This window comes from Terrapene carolina, unplaced genomic scaffold (assembly GCF_002925995.2).
Source record: "Terrapene carolina triunguis isolate 2854851 unplaced genomic scaffold, T_m_triunguis-2.0 Scaffold21, whole genome shotgun sequence".
In the NCBI taxonomy this organism is placed as follows: Eukaryota; Metazoa; Chordata; order Testudines; family Emydidae; genus Terrapene; species Terrapene triunguis.
In genome coordinates, this window is record NW_020664372.1 from 32,181,226 (window position 1) to 32,199,469 (window position 18,244).

The following is an 18,244-nucleotide window of genomic DNA, read 5'->3' on the forward strand; positions in this document are numbered from 1 at the left end:
TTCCACACAGGGATTAAGAAGGATTAAATAGGTAAGTGAGATTTGACGTTACAATTATTAAACACTTGTTCATATAATCCATGAATGTATCACTTCTAAATAAAATAAATTCAGATACAATAGAGTTTTTTTTTTTAAATCCAATTTGTAAACATCCCTTTTAAACAACAAAAAATTGATACAGTTCAAAGGACTTACTGGCTTTCTCTTGTTTAATATATTCTCCCACCGTTCGTTTATCAAATCACAAAAGTAGTATCTTACATTATTTAATGTTTGTACAGAGCACTTGTATGAATTTTTACTTTTGTAATAAGCTTTAAATACAATGTATTTTCAGTTAACATAGCCCTAAAAGTATCTTAACTGGCTAGATATACACAGCATTAGATTTTCAAAGCAGTTGTAAAAAACACAAAGCAAACAAAATATATGTACAGTATATCAAAATCAGTCAAATATTTTGACCTGATGATTTCTATAACAAGTAGCAGTAATTTTAAATTGCATAAAAAGCAAAAACAGTGCCAACATGCCTCCAGGCTGTGAGCTATGGTAAAATATCAAGCACACATTTAAAGTAGAGAAGCAAAATAAAAAAGGCCAAAAATCAGAACCAACCCTGACTTGCAACCGAATATGGGTAATCTGCTTTTCCACTTCTATAATGCAAAGGGCCCTAACAATGAAGAAAATAATTCCTATGCTACATTAAAGTGAAACATTTTTCAAAAGTTTGTCGTTGCATTTTTAACATTTCATTTGTCATAGAAAGTAAAGATGAACTTTCAATTCTATTAAACGCACAAATTTGTAAATCAGAGAAACTCCTTTAAGAACAACACTTTTCAAACCTTGCATAGTGACAGCTGGCATTGATGTTGCTACCATAGCTTCAGCAGAAAATACAAAAAAGGAAAATATTTACTTCAAGAGTGATGCACAAACACACAACTTGTTTTCTGCACAAAATTCAACAGTTTGATCATATTAATAAGAGGGAAAACATTTTTAAAAAAGGGGAAAGATAGTGTTCACTAGCTTGGAAAAAAAAAAAAAAAAAAAAAAAAAAAAAAATAATATAAAATAAAAAAAAAAAAAAAAAAAAGTACAAAACCACAACATTCCATAGTAAAATGCAAAGAATAAACATTTCATTGTAACACCACCTACTTGCATCACTAAATAAGCCCCATACATGCAACGAATTAGAACTATAGTAGAAGACTGTCAAATGAAAGGTTTACTTTTTATATAAACAAAGTGTAAAAATAGTAATAGTTGCATTCTTCAGATTTAATGCTAGGTGAGGATTTTTTGTCACATTTGCTAGCAATTTCAACATGAATCTGACAAACAAGAATATGTTGATTTAGGAACCATGATAAAGATACATTGTGCCTAAGACAGTATTATCGTATTTTTGTTCAACTTTAACAGAATTGGAATGCTCAACAACACTGTTAAGTTCAGGGATGCTTTCAGCAGTATCCCCAAAACCATGATAATGCCCATAGTGCAAAGTATCTCCAAGATCTTCAACCCATGAGGGCCTGTTAGACACAAAGCTACTTGGGCTTCCATTCAGATGCAGTGAACCACACATATCGGCAGAAGTATTCATGGCTTTTTCTGGTTCTTCAGTGCCATTACTGGTGTGAATTCTGTGCCTACTGGCAGAAGCGACACCAGGAGTTATTCCATTAGGTATTAATGTTAAACATTCTTCATGCCTGGCATCCATTCCATTGAACTGTGTTATGGCGGTGAAGTCCAAATGTCCATTGATGGTACATCCATTTGTCAATGCATTCAAAACGGAGCTACTGCTATTCATATCTGCATTAAGAAATACATCTGTCACCAAAAATTGAGAATCAATGGAAATACATAAAAATGTCTCCACTGCACTCCACTTTGTTTTTCAAAACCTATGTATGGAAACTTGGGGGGGGGGGGGCACCACACACTTGAGTGCAAACCTAATTTTTATATTCCATGTCAACATAGGTGGTTTAAAAGTAATGTAATATCTGACTTTGATCAGTAAATCTGAAAGCTAATTTCAATTTCAAAAACATAACTGCTAACTAAATTAGAAATGTAAATATATATAGCTATGCTAATCTTTCTAAGACAGTGTGAATTTTAGAAAAATAAGAAATTAAGTGACAAGCGTAGAGTAACAAAGCAGACAACATTCCAAATAGTATTTTGAGAAACAGGACAAAGGCTTTTGAAGTTAAGATACCTTTTTATACAAATTTAAAATCCACCTGGAACTAAAGAATCTCTGTGTAAGAACTGAAATTTGAGTGGACTACAGTTTTTAGCAGTGGTGATTAATTTAAGTTTCTTGCCTCCTCTTTAGTGACAGATCTCAGGTAACAGTACACATTGAAGCAGGCAATATGAACAAGCTTATGTCAATGGGGAAGCTAATATAAAATGTTTCCTAAGGTTGTATATCGAACAATTAATTTCAGTATAACTGGTAGTTTACTTGAGAATATATTAAGCAGGAAAAATATGTTTTTTCTTAATGATAGATTTGTAACATCTGTACAATGCACATGCAAAATGCCATACAACAGCAAAATGCACAGAAATACTAAAAACATGCATGCAAAAAACAGACTGGTTTAAGCAATTTCTCGTTTGAATTTTAGTAATTAGTACACTAATGACCTTTTCGGTAAAACTAAATTTCAGTCAAGTTTCAAATATAGGTTTTTGCAGTTGTACTCAAAGTACTAGCACAAAAAATAGATTACTGGGCGTGCCCTAAAATTACCTATTGGGGTGTATCTGCGTGTGTGTGTCTCTAACGATAAGCAGGGCAAACCTAGAGACTTTAGCTCTGTATTTTGATATTTGAGCATTTTACATTTTCTGTGTCTCTCTGAACATATACACATACATATTAACGCAGAAATCTTTGTGTAGAAAAGTATCATTTGTTTTATTTCTAGCTCAGGACAGTTAAGTATTCTTACTAAATTGCCAGATTTTAAAACATGGGGTCCTTGTTTGAAGGAAAGGTAATGATTACCACTGTTTTACACCAAAGTAGTGAAAAGTTGTGGTTCTCCACAACTGATATACATAATATGACATTGGTATTTCACATATAGTAACGCACAATGCCAAGAAAGTGAATGAATTGAGAGTTATCTGTGACACTAAGTGCAGCAACTGAAGTTTCCTACTTTATCCCTAAACTGCTTAAAATAATCACATTAACTAAACTTATTGACCTCCAACAGGATTCTGTGGCTAAGTTAAAAGGGAAAAATAAAAAAAAATAAAAGTCAACACATTATGCCTACTAATATTGTGACAAAGACGCACATAATAAACACATTATCAAATTTTTAAACTGGAAAAAGTGCAGAGTTCTGTTTTAAAATTGGTAATTTAGGCTAGCTTTGCCAAGTGGATGACGTTAACAATGGCATTTCTGTTAGTGAATATTCAAAAGCAGATAGTGAATAGTTCTAGTGATAATTATAGCATTTTTATATTTGTTGAAAATAAGGACCCATAACAATACACAATATTTATGAAAGACAAAGTCAACTACTTTTCAATAAATATAAACATTTGGCAACTATCACTGGAGCTTTTCATCTACTTTTGGTGAATCCGACCAATGGTATCAAGCAGAAACATTTTATTATAGTATGACTTACAACATGAATATTCATTTCAAAATTTAATAATACACTAAAATAGTAACTCCTCCCTTTACCTACCAAGTGGATGGACAAGCTGACCCAAGACAATTTTTCTTAAGACAGCGTAACTCTATATACGCTCTCAGGTTATTAAAAAGCATCTTGATCAAGCGGCCCCTGAAAAAATTAAAGTACTAATATGCACTACTACTAACAATATGGCTGTTTTCATGAAGACTGATACAAAATCCAAACAGTTTCCAAGATTGTTCCAAATGGCAACTCATTGAAAGTTCCATGGCATCAAGTCTTTTATCCACATAAAACAAAAGCAATAGCTGTTCACAACATGATTTCTACAGTCATATTGCTGTGTTTGAACAAATATTGAACACACAGTCGTTAAGTTTGGACTATTATTTTTAGCATATGTTGAGCTGGTTTGAAACTAGCTAAGAGGTACCACACATTGTTTCAAGAACTATATAAACCATTAGGATATACTTTTCCTTGTACAATATTGGCAATTAAGTCTATTTGGTACCAATTAAACCAATCATTTAAAATACCTCTGAATTTTCCTTTAAGCTGCAAACATAGTAACTAAAAACAAGGCACATGAAATGTAAGCCTTAAATTAAAGTGAAACAGCCATAGTGAACTTCTATTTAGATTAGATCTATCGATAAGGTCTCCCTTATACCCTTGCAGTGTGTTCTATGAAACAGCTAATCTTCAATATCTACTTAAAAACCCAAATATAATAGCTGTTACAGTAATACAATAGTTTTCAAGACTCTGGACAACAGTGTGCAAAAAATAAGATGTTTTATATTTAACTTAGAAATAAAATGCATATTGATTCTTGCAACGACAGGGAGTTTGCATTGCAGAAACTGTGTAAATTTCAATCTCTTTTGGTCCAACAGAACCACTCCCCTGTTGTTTGGTGTCTTCAACCATTTGTATGTTGTTGTAGTTAACAGGAAACTGTCCACTCCCACCTGATACAACAGCAAGCTCTTTATCAATGTGCATATTGTCAGCATCATCCTCATTTCCTCCATTCATCATTGGTATTAAGCCATCAAAGCTATGAGCTGGTAGAAAAAGAAGGTTAGATTTAGTTTCCAGAGCACATTTGAAAACGCATAGCCAAGCCATTAAACTGAAGTGTAAATATTCTCATTATTAAAATGAGAAAAAAACTGCTATATGGAAAGATTAATTGTATGCGCATAAAATAAGAAATCTGAGGGGTGCATGAAGGGAACTCTGGATTAGAAGTGACTGACTGTGGGAGAATTAAGGATTTGGCAGGGGACAGGGGATGGCAGCCCTGGGGATCCTTTCCAGTTTATATCTTGCTTTTAAAGCTCATGCTTCAGGGCTTCAGCTGGTTACACACAGGGGTCAAGAAAGGATTCTCACCCCCAATGTATCCAGGGGGGTGGGGGTTAGTCACCCTCCTTTGAAGCATCAAAGATGGCCACAGATGAACATCAGATCCATATGTGGGTTTGGCAAGAAATATCCCCCCAGGTCAGATTGGCAGTGAAACTTCAGGTTTTGCTGTTTTTGCCTTCTTCTGTAGCATGGAGCGCAGGTCACTTGCCAGGATTATCTCACTTTATCAATCCCTGCCATTGCAGGGACCTCAGGCATTGATGTAAACTCAGTTCCTCCTATTTTCTGTCAGTGGCAACATAGTAGTTTAGTCTCCTGTGTGCTGCAATACTTTAGTTGTTGGTTTTAGTGTGTGTTGGTGCTGTTTGTTGCCCATTGTATACAGAAGACCAGACTAGATGATCTGGTCATTCCTTCTAGCCTTAAACTCGGACTACGACTCAACACAAACTAGATGCTCCATGACATTCAAGTACATTAGATTGATTTTTCTGGTGAAGTGAAGTGAAATAGTTGACATTTCAATTACCCATCATTAGGCTTCAGTTAGCACAATGATATGAGAGAGAGCAATTCATACTTCCCAGAGAACATTTCTAGCTTGGGATCAGACACCAGTATATTTGATGCAGATTCTGAATGCTATCTTTGGAACCATAAAGACTATAGACAATTAGTCTAGGACAGTGTTTTCCAAACTTGGGACGCCGCTTGTGTAGGGAAAGCCCCTGGAAGCAGCGGCCATTACGTCCCTCGGCCCGCGCTGCTTCCAGCAGCTCCCATTGGCCTGAAGCAGCGAACCACGGCCAGTGGGAGCCGCGATCGGCCGAACCTGTGGACGTGGCCGGTAAACAAACCGGCCCGGCCCGCCAGGGGCTTTTCCTACACAAGCGGCATCCCAAGTTTGGGAAACACTGGTCTAGGACATGAAGCCTACCTGCACCGGAGAGTATTGGTGGCCTTCCCTCACCAATGCTCTCGTTTCCCTCTGCCTCCAGCACACCTAAATGTAACTGGGCTCCAAAAAATAGCAGAGGGAGAAAGAGAGCGTGACCCAGTGTGGCGCTCTAGAGGCTATACAGTCACAGAACAGGAGTTATGTAAGATAAGCAATGCCCTTTTTTCCTTCCTGGCTTTGCCTCCATAGAGCTTTGCTAATTGTCCAGTGGAAGAAGCACTATGCTCCCCAAACTGCCTCTGTTCTGGCTACATTGTACAGAGAAAAGACAGCTACCTTTTCCGTAACTGGTGTTCTTTGAGATGTGTTGCTCATGTCCATTCCATATTAGGCGTGTGTTCTCGCCACATGCACCAGTGCCCTCAGCAGTATCCGTAGAGGACTGGCACCCACATGGCACAGTGTAAGAGGCGCTGCTGGCTCCCCCAACCCTCAGTTCCTTCTTGCCAGAAACTCCGACAGTGGGGAAGAAGGGCGGGTTGTGGAATGGACATGAGCATCACATCTCAAAGAACACCAGTTACGGAAAAGATAACTGTCTTTTCTTCTTCAAGTGCTTGCTCATGTTCATTCCATATTAGGTGACTCCAAAGCAATACCTCTGGAGGCGGGTAGGAGTTCACGGACATGTAAATTGCAACACAGCTCTGTCAAACCCAGCGTTGTCTCTGGCCTGCTGAGCGATGGCATAATGAGAAGTAAACGTGTGAACAGAGGACCATGTTGCAGCTCTACAGATATCCTGGATAGGGATGTGCGCCAGGAAGGCCGCTGAAGATGCCTGCGCTGTAATCGAGTGGGCTCTGACAATCGGTGGTGGCGGAATCCCAGCCAGGTCGTAACAGGTCCTTATGCACGAGGTAATCCAATTGGAAATCCTCTGCGAGGACACCGGGTGACCCTTCATCCTATCCACTGTAGTGATGAAGAGTTGAGTTGATTTTCGGAAAGGCCTGGTACATTCTAAGTAGAAACCCAAGGCCTTCCGGACGTCCAGGGAGTGAAGATGGCTCTCCTCACTGGTCTTGTGCAGTTTGGGACAGAACACTGGGAGAAAGATGTCCTGGTTCATATGGAAGGTGGAGACCACCTTTGGCAGGAAGGCAGGGTGGGGCCACAACTGAACCTTATCTTTGTAGAAGACTGTGTATGGAGGTCCTGAGGTCAGGCTTTAATTTCAGAGACCCATCTTGCCGACGTCACCGCCACCAGGAACGCGACCTTCCATGACACTGGGAAAGGGAGCAGGAACCCAGTGGCTTAAGGAGCGGGCCGGTGATCCTAGAGGACCAAGTTAAGATCCCACTGCAGGACAGGAGTCCATACCTGCGGTAAGAGTCTCTCGAGGCCTCTCAAGAATCTGACCGTCATGTCATGAGAAAACACTGTCTGGCCCTGGATCGGTGGGTGAAAAGCGGAGATGGCCGTGAGATCTCTTATGGAAGAGTGTGCCAGGTCCTGGTTCTTCAAATGAAGCAGGTAGTCTAAGATAGACTGTATGGAAGAGTGCGAGGGAGCGATGCCACTCTCGGACACCCAGCAGGAAAACCTCATCCACTTGGCCAGGTAAGTCAGTCTGGTTGAGGGTTTCCTGCTTTCCAGGAGGACCCATTGGACCTCACCCTTGTAAAGGTTTCATCTGCAGACATGCAAATAGGGTGAGAAGTCTGCAGACTGTCACTGAGCCCAACTTCCTCAGAAAACTGCCTTAGTAAGTTCTGTCGACTTGCCTTGAGGTAGACAAAGCTAAATCCCTTGTGAAATTTAGGACAGACATTATGAAAGTCAAAATCTTAACTGGAATAAGGTCTGATTTTTTTCTTCACTCAGACCAAGAGAGTCTTGAAGATGGAACACTTCTTTAGGGCATAACGTAACCCATGTTAAGATGAAATTCCTATAAGCCAATCATCTAGGTATGGATAAGTCTGTAAGCCTTGATGATGCACATGAGCTGTGATCACAGCCAAGGACTTGGTGAACACCTTAGGAGATGCTACTCTCCCAAAGGATAGTGCCATCTATTGGTAATGATCATGGTACATCACGAAGTTGTGATACTACTTGTGCTAATCAAGTTGTGCAAGTAAGCAAGTAAACAAAGGACCCAAACCAATGCAGAACCAAAAAGGGGTTATGTTCCCCAGGAGAAACCATGTGGAATCTGATTTTCCCTTGGGCATTTGTTCAGTTTGGGGAGGTCTATAATAGTATGCAGGTCACACTTCCTTTTATGAAAGGAATAATACTGGGAATAAAATCCCTTTCTCCTGTAAGGGTCTGACATTTTCTTTTCTCAAATTTTACTAAAGCCAAAACCTTGTCCTGTAAGTTTCTTATGAGAGGGATCCTTGAAGAGAAAAGAGAGAGAGAGCAAGAGAGAGCGAGAGCGAGTGTGTGACAGACAGAGCCTGGAACTGGAAGTCAGACCCCCGTTTGATAATTTCCCGGCTCCAACAGCCCAAGAAAATGGCTTACTATGGTCAAAAGAAAAAACAAAAAACACAACCCTAAGGACAAACTGTCTCCAAAAGGGAGGCACATAGAAGGATCTGTTTCCTTAAAGCCTGGGACAGGGTCCTCTCTCTCATCTTCAAATTGCTGCTTGGCAACAATGCTGCCTGAAGCAGAAGTGAAGTTCCTTCATCTATCTCCCCTGAAAGGCATAAGGCTACTTTCTAGTTTGGATTTCTATGCAGAACTGACCCATAAATAGATGGCTGAGGCCTGAAGCAGTTGATTTAGTCACTTTCAGCTTCTCCAGGATCTCATTTGTTTTTGGATTAAGGAGGTCCATACAACCACAACAGAGATCCAAAATCTGTGTCTAAGTCTCAGAGGAAATGCTTAATTCCTAAATCATACATGTCTTCCTAAAGACACTATTGAAGTTAAAGATCTCTCAGCAGCGTCTGAGACAACGGGGATCTTTGCCAGCCTGTGCCAGAATCTGGCTTTCCTAAGGAAATGGGAACTGAGCAAGGAGCAGAAGTCAGTCTTCTCAGTTCCAACCCTTCACATCACCAACCCATAAAACTTTAGCACCGGCCTTCTCTAGAACTAGTGCATTAAGGATGCACTATTATCACAGATCCACAAAGTCCAGTGCTCTAGAACAGCTCTGGAATAGTCCCTGGGAGGACCCCTTCATCTGCCAATTGACTCACATTGTGCAAATCCTTGGGCTTCCTGTTCACTAACCACATTGTCAGCCTATGAGAACACATCTCAATCTTGCTCCAACCCAATCAGGTTATACAAATCCTCCAGCATGGTGACCCCTGCAGTCTTACCCCATCTGTCAAAACACTCTCCCATCAGGGTGGTGGCTTCCAAGTAAGTCACATCCTAAGTCTTTTGCACACTCTGAAACCTTTTCCTAAATGCCTCAGGAGTCAATTCAAACCTGAGCAGCAAAGCTTTTTTGAATAGTTCATAGTCCCCAATATCAACTCCATCCATCTGGCTGTAAGCCTGTATGGGTTTGGGACCGAGTAAGGGGGTGAGACAACAAAGCCAGTCCACAGGGTTAACCTGGTTCAAATCACAAGCCTTTTCAAAGGCAGTGGTAGGCATCTACATCCCCACCTCCTTAAACTGGGGCAGCAATTTGGTATCTAGGTTCCTTGCGGACTTGGCATCCCATGGCCTCTCCTCACATATTCCTCTGTGGGTCCTCTTGCTCCTCTGCTTCTTCATATCCCATTCATGCTTTCATTGCTTCTTGCAGTCTTCCAGCAACTTCGCTCTCAGCTCCAACTCCCATTGCTTCAAATCTGTTCATGGGGAGCAAGGTCATGAAAGTCCCTTGCTGGATGGGGAACTGGGTCTTGTGGACACCCTGCTGCTGCCCTGGCTGCTCTCTCTGGTGCTGTTTCTGGACTCTGTTGGGGACACATTTGGGGCTGGAACTTGCCTCTTAAACGGATCATTCTTCTCCAGCCATGCAATCAGCTGCATCTTCTTGATCTTCCCAATGCCTAATCCTCTCCATGCACAGGTTTGCAATATTCTTTTTAGGGAGATGGTTATACACCATTTTCTGGCTATTTCCCTTGACTACCCTTGTTTTACTGATGCTAGACACGTACTACAACATACTTCTGGTGCATTCAGCAACCAACCATCCTCTTGGTGCATTCAGAAGCCATCCCCTGCTACCACCTGTCATGGATCCACAGATCCAGTGCTCTGAAACAGTCCTGGGAGGACACCCCTCAGGGTGCCAGACCTCCTTAGGATCTCACTTTTTCACTAGGGTAAGACACTTGGCTTCCCTGCGTCCTCAGAGCCTCCAGCACCCCTACTTCACACCATGAGCTCTCTTCAGTGAGTCCACCTGAGTTGTACACCCGAGAGAGATTTGTACACCCAAAGGGGGCAATGCACCCCCACCTTCTGCATCTGTAGTGGCTCTTGGCAGGCATTGCAAGAACAGCAGGGTTTATTAGATGTCTGGAACATAGCATAGAAAGTCCTTGGTTAGCATAAAGAAAAAAAAGTTAGAGCATGCTCCACTCTGGTTACCCAGAGCCCAGCAAAGCAGTGTCCACCCCTGGCTCCCGCTCTCTCTCCATCCTCTTTGTTCAAGTTCCCAAGCCAGTTCTATCAGGCCCCTCCTCAGTCATTTGTTGTCCAGCTGGTCAAATACGGCTGGCGTCCTGCAGAGGCGGTGGACCATTCATGGTCATTAGCTGCTAGGTACCAAAAGTCTTGGTGATTGGATCTGCCATTGTCTTCACAGACCCTCCACTGATCTGGGCCCCAAACTCGACAGAGCTAGGCGCTATTCACACCATTCACATGCCTGCCCAAGGGTAAACAGCCTTTTCCCAACGACCTAGTTATCCATGCAGCATATAGGGGAAACTGAAGTGCACACAGTATTATAAAAAATATTAGCGAAAATTCCTCACTTCATCACAACTACCTTGGCAACAATGGCAGGGCAATCAAAAGCTAGCAACCCCAATAAGGAATAATCACAGCTGGGCACAGAGGATGGTGTAGAAGCTTCAGAAAGCCCTCTTCTTTGACACCTTTAGAGGCATTTCTTGGAAATCATGCTGGATGTATCAGATGGATGCCTTAGTGCAGGAGACTAAACCAAATGGCCCAGATACAAGGAAGTTTTCTCCTTGAGGACAATTAAGATCTGGGAAGGCCAACTGCACCAAGGTCTGGCTGAACCTCTTAGAGCCTCACCTTAGCGCAGAGCAATTTTTGAAGCCATAGAACCCAGAGAAGTGCTACCCCTAGTTTCCCACCAAAATCTCAGATACTGCAGCCTCTGAAACTTCTTGAAGGGTTCCTACAAGGCTATCTTCTGCAAAGACTGACTTCTCTGTCAGAGTCTAGGAAAATGTGGTGCAGAAGTAGGTTTCACAGACATACCACCTCATGCCAAAAAGATTTTTAGCAAAGGCTTTTCCAACTTCCGGGCTGAAGGAAGTGATTTTGGAATACCACTTGCTGGTCTCGCTGGTCTTTTGGGGCCCTTTTAAAGAAGAGCCAGCAGATGTTCCAGGATTTTTGCAAAACGATCTTCTTTCAAGTACGTAAAGACATTGCTCATGCCCAGGTCAGTCATTTGAAAGGGAAAGAATCTCATCTTGTGAATCTCTGCTTTTGTAATACTCCAAAAGGAATCTTGTTGGATCACTAATATCTGTGACTTCTGAAAACAAACAAAACCTTGTCTCATCATCATTGGCAATCCCTCTATTCAAGGATGATCTCTAACATGGATTTACATATGGGTCCTGAGATGACTTATGAGTCTGATCCTGGAACCACAGATCTCCCCACAGTAGGTATAGACATCTCCTGGTGGGTCAGCTGCCTGCTGAGAAAGTTCTTTTTCCTTCCTTCTCTCTCTCTTTACAGCATCGAGGGCAAGGCGCTGCTCCTCGAAGTGGACCACTGCCTGATGGAGGATGCGCTGCCATTGGAGTCGGTTGGTGGCTTGCTCCTTCCAGCTTATGATGTCCACATCAGTTTTCTTCAGATACACTTTCAGGGTGTCCTTGTAGCGTTTTCTCTGACCACCACGGGATCTCTGACCACAAGTGACTGGAAAGTAGAGGACTTGTTTTGGGACACAATGTCCAGCTCAGAAAGCATGAGGATCATTGCTTCAATGCTGGGGACATTGGCTTCAGTGATGATACTGGCGTTAGTGCAGCGATCCTCCCACTTGATGCGAAGGATCTTTCGGATGCATTGTTGGTGGTACCTCTCCAGACTCTTGAGGTGCTGTTGATAGGTCACCCAGATTTCGCAACCATAAAAGGAGTGTAGGAATAACAATTGTCTTATAGACCTTGGTATCCTGCCGTAGGTCACCGTCTGTGAAAACACGTTGGAGCAATTTCCCAAAGGAAGCACTTGCAAACTGGATCCTGTGCTGGATCTTACTGTCGATTTTTGCATTTTGAGAAGGTTGACTACCGAGGTAGCAGAAGTGCTCAACTGTCTCCAAAGTTTGTCCCTCGATGATGATTTGTGGTGGATTGTGTGCAAGGCCTGAAGCAGGCTGATGGAGCATTTTAGTCTTCTCAATATTGAGTGAGAGTCCTAAGCTTCAATAAGCTTGTGCAAAAAAATCCAATGTGGACTGAAGGTCATTCTCAGTGTGCGCGAGGATGGCACAGTCATCAGCCTACTGAAGATCAGTAATGGACGCCCTGAGGACTTTAGACTTCACGCGGAGACTTCGAAGATTAAAAAGTCGCCCATCCATTCTGTATTGAATGTCAACTCTATTGGGGAGGTGGCCTTTAAAGAGGACCAAAATGACTGCTAAATAGATGGAAAACACAGTTCAGGCAATAACACATCCCTATTTAACCCCAATTTTGATGACGAAAGCGTGCATCTCCAGGCCATTACAGAGAATGGTGGCAGTCATGGAGAAGCCTTAGGACCTTAATAAATTTTTGGAGTGCAGCCAAATCTGGCCAGGACCTTCCACAGGGTTTTGCCTGTGGAAAACCTTGTCTAACAAACTATTTATACAGGATTTTTTGGGAAGTTTTTAACTACTGCATAATGCTGAAGGGAAGGAAAAATGTCCCCAACTACAGCATATGGAAGACCGAAGAACAGTGGGATTGTTGGTGAGGGCAGCTATTTATATTCTGGGTCCTTTAAGAAGGCCATATAGCTAAGCACACAACTCCTATTAAGAAGGCAGTCAACATTACATATATTATATTAAGCAAGAACTAGGCAATGGCAAACAGTTGAAGAACAAACACATGATGGTTATGAATTGGACATGGCACTGGTGAGGCCTTAGCTGGAGTACTAAGCAGGACTGGACAATTACCTCCCGTGTTGTAAGACAAGCGAGGCAGATGTCCTGCTCTACTAGCACTGGTGAGGCTACAGCTGGAGTACTATGTCCAATTCTAGATGTCACACTTTAGGAAAAAGATGTAGACAAACTGGAAACTGCCCAGATGAGAGCAACAAAATGATAAGAAGGTTTAGAAAACTTGATCCATGAGTAAAGGTTAAAATACTGAGCATGTTTAGTTTTGAGAAAAGAAGATGGAGAAGGGAGAAGGAACCTGAGAATAGTGTTCAAATATGTTAAGGGTTGTTATAAAGAAGATGGTGATCAATTGTTCTCCATGTCCACTGGGATAGGATAAGTAATAATGGGCGTAATCTGCTCCAAGGGAAATATAGGTTAGATATTGGGGGGGGGGGGGGGGGGACAGATTTTTTTTTCGAGAGGGGAGGAGGCATTGGAATGGACTTCCAAGGGAGGTTGTGGAACCCACATCATTAGAGGTTTTTAAGAACAGGTTAGACAAACATCAGTCAGGGATGGTCCACATTTACTTAGTCCTGCATCAGCACAGGGGTCTGGATCTGATAACTTCTCCAAGTCCCTTCTAGCCCTATATTTCTGTGATTATATGATCTTTATGACAGAAAGTAGCCAAAAGATGCTCCACAATCCTTTTATGAATCAACATCTGAGTCAGAAGAGAGTGCACACATTCCCTCCAAGTTACTTCCTGTCCATATAGCTCTAGGACTTGCAGAAGTGAGGCATGTACTCGCTAAGAGTGGGAACCTACAAAGATAATTCTTTAAGGAGGCCACCAGTCTTGTTTTCATAATTATTTTATTCATATTTGATTCATGTATCCCTTTTTAGGGATGTCAAAAATAAACTTTATAGCCCGGAGTACCTTCTCTTACTCTCACAGTCAACAGTGATATTGCCCCTCCCATTTTTAGCTCTGAAATCTCACCTTCAGTCTTAGCTTTCTTTACTCCAGCAGAATCCACATCTTCAAAGGATCTCTTTCGACTTGTCCCACCATTGACTGGATTGGGACCTCCATTTAATGTGCCATTGCTAAAGAAACGGTTCAGGTGACAGTTCTGGAGATTCAAGAGAAACTGGGCACACTCTTGGAAGCCCTGGGTATGTGCAAGATCTGCTGCTGTCAGTCCACTGGCATTTCTCAAGCTGCACAATACAAAGAAACTGAATTACACTCATTCATCAACCCACCTTGACTGCTGCTGCTGCTCTTACTGACTAACTATTTGCAAGTGATGAGAGAGAAAGAACATAAACTTAGCAAATTTCCATTAAGGAATTATTTATCAATCTTAGTTTTAAAACTAACTTAGCCTTTGCACATATCTGGCTTCTAAGCAAAATTTGGGAGACAACATACTTTTCAATAAAATCAATATACTATGTGCCTTTAAAAAAGTATCTTCCTATTTAAACATCTCAAAATGCTTAATTTCTAAATTACAGTCTGAAGCATCTGACCTTTACACAGACTTCAGACTCCTAAATCTAAATCTTGAAATCTATCACCTTCCGCAGCTTATTTTGACAATCTATTTCTTTATCTTGAGTAAAAACCACCCTCAAAACAAACTTAACATTACTTAGCAATTGTCCATGGCATTCTGGTATCTAAGACAACAATAATTAACATCACTCATCTTCCTAACAATAAAATATAAAAGCTATGCTTAATTATGCTTTCCTTATGATTTGTTTTTTGCTCTTGTTTCTTATTTCAAAGTGTGTGACATTATAAATGCTGGGGACTTGTTCTGTTATTTCGCTCAATATTGGTCCAAGATGGAACACTGGCATTGAATTTTCTAATTTAGAGAGATTATGAATTAAATGAAGCCAGATAGGACACCAACAGTTACAGACGAAAGTTTCAATTTGAAAGAGTTCTCCCTTTGCCCTTCCCCACTGATAAGAATTTACATGAATGGCCTCTGACAACAGTAAGCCTATCTTTAGAAATATGAACATTGAAGGGTAATAAGAAAATGTAACAAAAAAGTGTAGACAAAGGGGGTTGGCAGCAGCAGAATTAGAGGGAGGAATAGAGAATGCTGATGAATCTTTCCTAACTAGATACACCATGAAACAAAACTTCCCAGCCAGAAAACTGGATCTTTACTTCTTAGATTTTGTAGTTTAGGCAAGAAGCTTATTACTTTAAATTCCTGAAAATAAGGAGATGGACCAACAGAGGGATAATTTAGGAGATTAACATACCCAATCCATTGAACTGGCTCCTTTGTTGAAATTCCCCTGAAGTATAATAAATTGATCTTACCAAATACATGAAAACAAAGGAACTGAGCAAGTTATAGACAGGATCTAAATTATACCAATGCGACATAGGTAGAATAATATTCTTTTCAATTTAGTCAGAACTACTATTTCATTATTAACAAGCATGATGTACGAATAATTCAGAAAGGCCTGTGAAGGACAGCTGACTAGGTCCAGCATGAAACCCTAAACCTTGACACAGACTGGACTATGGAATTTGAAAGGCTATGGACTAGGGTTGTTTCCTAGAAGATTGTAGTTTGCTTGCCACACTGATCAGAAAGGAGGTAAAAATCTTTACAAGCAGAACTACCACTATACCAAGACCAATTTCTTAACAGAAGGATATAGCTAAGCTTAAATATATATATATGGCATACAATTTGGTTCACTTCCTTTGGTCTCCACAACCAGAAACACCACTGACTTAGGGAAATTAAGAAGGTCTCCTTCTCTACCAGAATACTCAAGCCATCCCCTATGGGCCTTGCTTGTGCTAGCTTACCTGTCAGCACGGATATTATTTAACAGGTGCTACAGAAAACCCAAGATTAGAGACTTCAAACAATGCAAGTTTCAGGAACATATCCTTTGTTGAACAAAAAGTTAATAGTTCCCTCCGATCAGCTCAGGATCAAGTGAAACCCATAACCACTTAAGTCAGTGTCTCCTAAAGAGTGAGTCATATACCCTCGCCTCACTGGAAAAGGGGCATGTATGCAAAGGACTAGATGAATGACAGACTGGTAAATTTCCTCCTGAGTCTCAGCTTTTATTTAAAAAAGGCTCTAGCTGTTATGGTTGTGAAGAAAACCTTTTAACATGAAGCAAATGCAACTGATGCAAAGACACCTGCATGGGTTTGCAGACACCCTCAAGCAACAGCTCTGAGATGTGAATTGCTCCATTCATTTCAATGAACTCAGATACCAATGATAAATAACAATGTTGACATTTAAAAATATTATTAAACTACTTCACTGCTCTAAGCAGTTAAGAAAGGAGGGTAAAATGGTAAGAAGAGCTACACCAGCATTTCCCAAAGTGGCAGATGGGGAAGAAAGACTATCCAGGTGGAAGATGTATAAATTAAGATGCTTAGGCCTTTAACACCACATAGCAAGGTTGCAGAAGGGCACACCTACTTTCATTTTTCCTGAAAGAGGTTTTAAGTTACTAATTCCCAAACTATTTAAATTAATGGGGGAGAAAAGAAAGCGAAGACAGAACTAGTCAGAATTTGTTTGTAAAAGAATGGTTTCTCCCTAACTTGAAGGTCCAGGCACTTTGCCTTCTATGAAAGAGCTATCAGACTACTACTAGTAGTATTGCAGTAGCACCTAGGGGCCTTGATGTGCTAGGTACTATTAAAAAAAACACCCAACAAAAACACGGTAGCTGCACCAAAACTGCTCATAAATACATCTTGCAAAAAAAGGATGAAAATTTCAAGTCAGATCTTAACTAAATAAAGTAAATGGGAATTCCCTACTTCAGGAGGCTAGTAATGGGAAGAAAGAAGAGGACACAAACAGGAACTGACTGAGGGGGTTCCAAGAATCCAAGAGACCATCAAAGAATAAAAAAGTCTAGTAAAAAATAAACCTAAACAGGGCCCAAGTTTGGGTATCTTTTCTTACACATATCTAGAAGGGAAGTTTGTTGACAAGAGCACAAAGTGACAAAGAGGCCACAGCACTGTGAAATACTAATGGAAGCTAACTGATAGAAAGACTGAAAATGCTCAATTAGCAATCTGCATGGAACAGACAGGAAAGAATCATAGGGATTATTATAGTTATACGATTTGGATAGAGGTCACACACCTTACAGATTCAAAATTAACCTTCATAAGCAAGCAAGTGGATTTTCCAAGTAATGTCATGGAAAAGACTGGTGAAAGCTGCTGCCATCCACCACTGAAAGCAATCTGAGTACACAATGAATTGCAATATTCTCACAGAATCTTCTAAAGGCCCTGAGTCAGAGCATGAAAGAGCATATTAAAAAACTAAGAGCTCCACTGTACCTTTTAAAAGCACTGGCCTGGATGGGGGCTGGTGCCGACCTGGTCTGCACTACCTTAGGAGCAAGCACATCCATTACTATACCCCTTCAGGGGCTGCAGCAAGTATTCTCTTCTGTGGCTAGCCAGTGGTGCTGCAGATTTTCAGAGATGTTAGTAGCTAGCTCTGCCCATCCCTTGTACTAACATGAACATAAAACACTAAACTATGCCCAGATCCTGTAGAGGGATGGGCATGATTCACTGCACCATCCCCTGCCCTTTCCTTACACTGTGTCCAAGGGTCTGGCTACAACTTGCTTCTCACGTCATTATGATCTGAGCTCCTATATTAAGTCTCCAAAAGGCATTTCCAGATGAGAGTCAGAGTTCTAAGTTTCCTCTAGCAGGAAGGGAAAAAGGAGTGGAGTGGTAAGCTGAATACTCCTTTATTAAGTGAAGTGGACTGTGCCTCTTACCACTGAACAGTAACTAAATGACCTGTATCAATTTCTGAATTAGTACAGGTGGCCGGGAAATAGAAGGCAAATCCAAGATTGTGGAATGTCACTGTA

The 18,244-nt window shown here is 41.0% G+C and overlaps 1 protein-coding gene across 4 annotated transcripts in view; it reads right to left on the reverse strand.

Annotated features, from left to right (window-relative positions):
- Window positions 1–1,089: 1,089 nt before the first annotated feature.
- ANKRD10 (ankyrin repeat domain 10) overlaps window positions 1,090–18,244 on the reverse strand; it is a 42,726-nt gene continuing 25,571 nt past the window's right edge. For 2 of the 4 annotated variants that reach the window (XM_024206207.3, XM_024206214.3), the window contains exons 4-6: window positions 14,313–14,533; window positions 4,682–4,777; window positions 1,090–1,839 (exon numbers count right to left, since the gene is read on the reverse strand). In XM_024206207.3, the coding sequence (XP_024061975.1) occupies window positions 1,373–1,839; window positions 4,682–4,777; window positions 14,313–14,533 (784 nt within the window). In that variant the 3' untranslated portion in view covers window positions 1,090–1,372. Of the gene's footprint in view, window positions 1,840–3,284; window positions 3,855–4,616; window positions 4,778–14,312; window positions 14,534–18,244 lie in introns of those variants that run through there. The other 2 variants (XM_024206222.2, XM_024206230.3) reach the window with 2 other exon arrangements.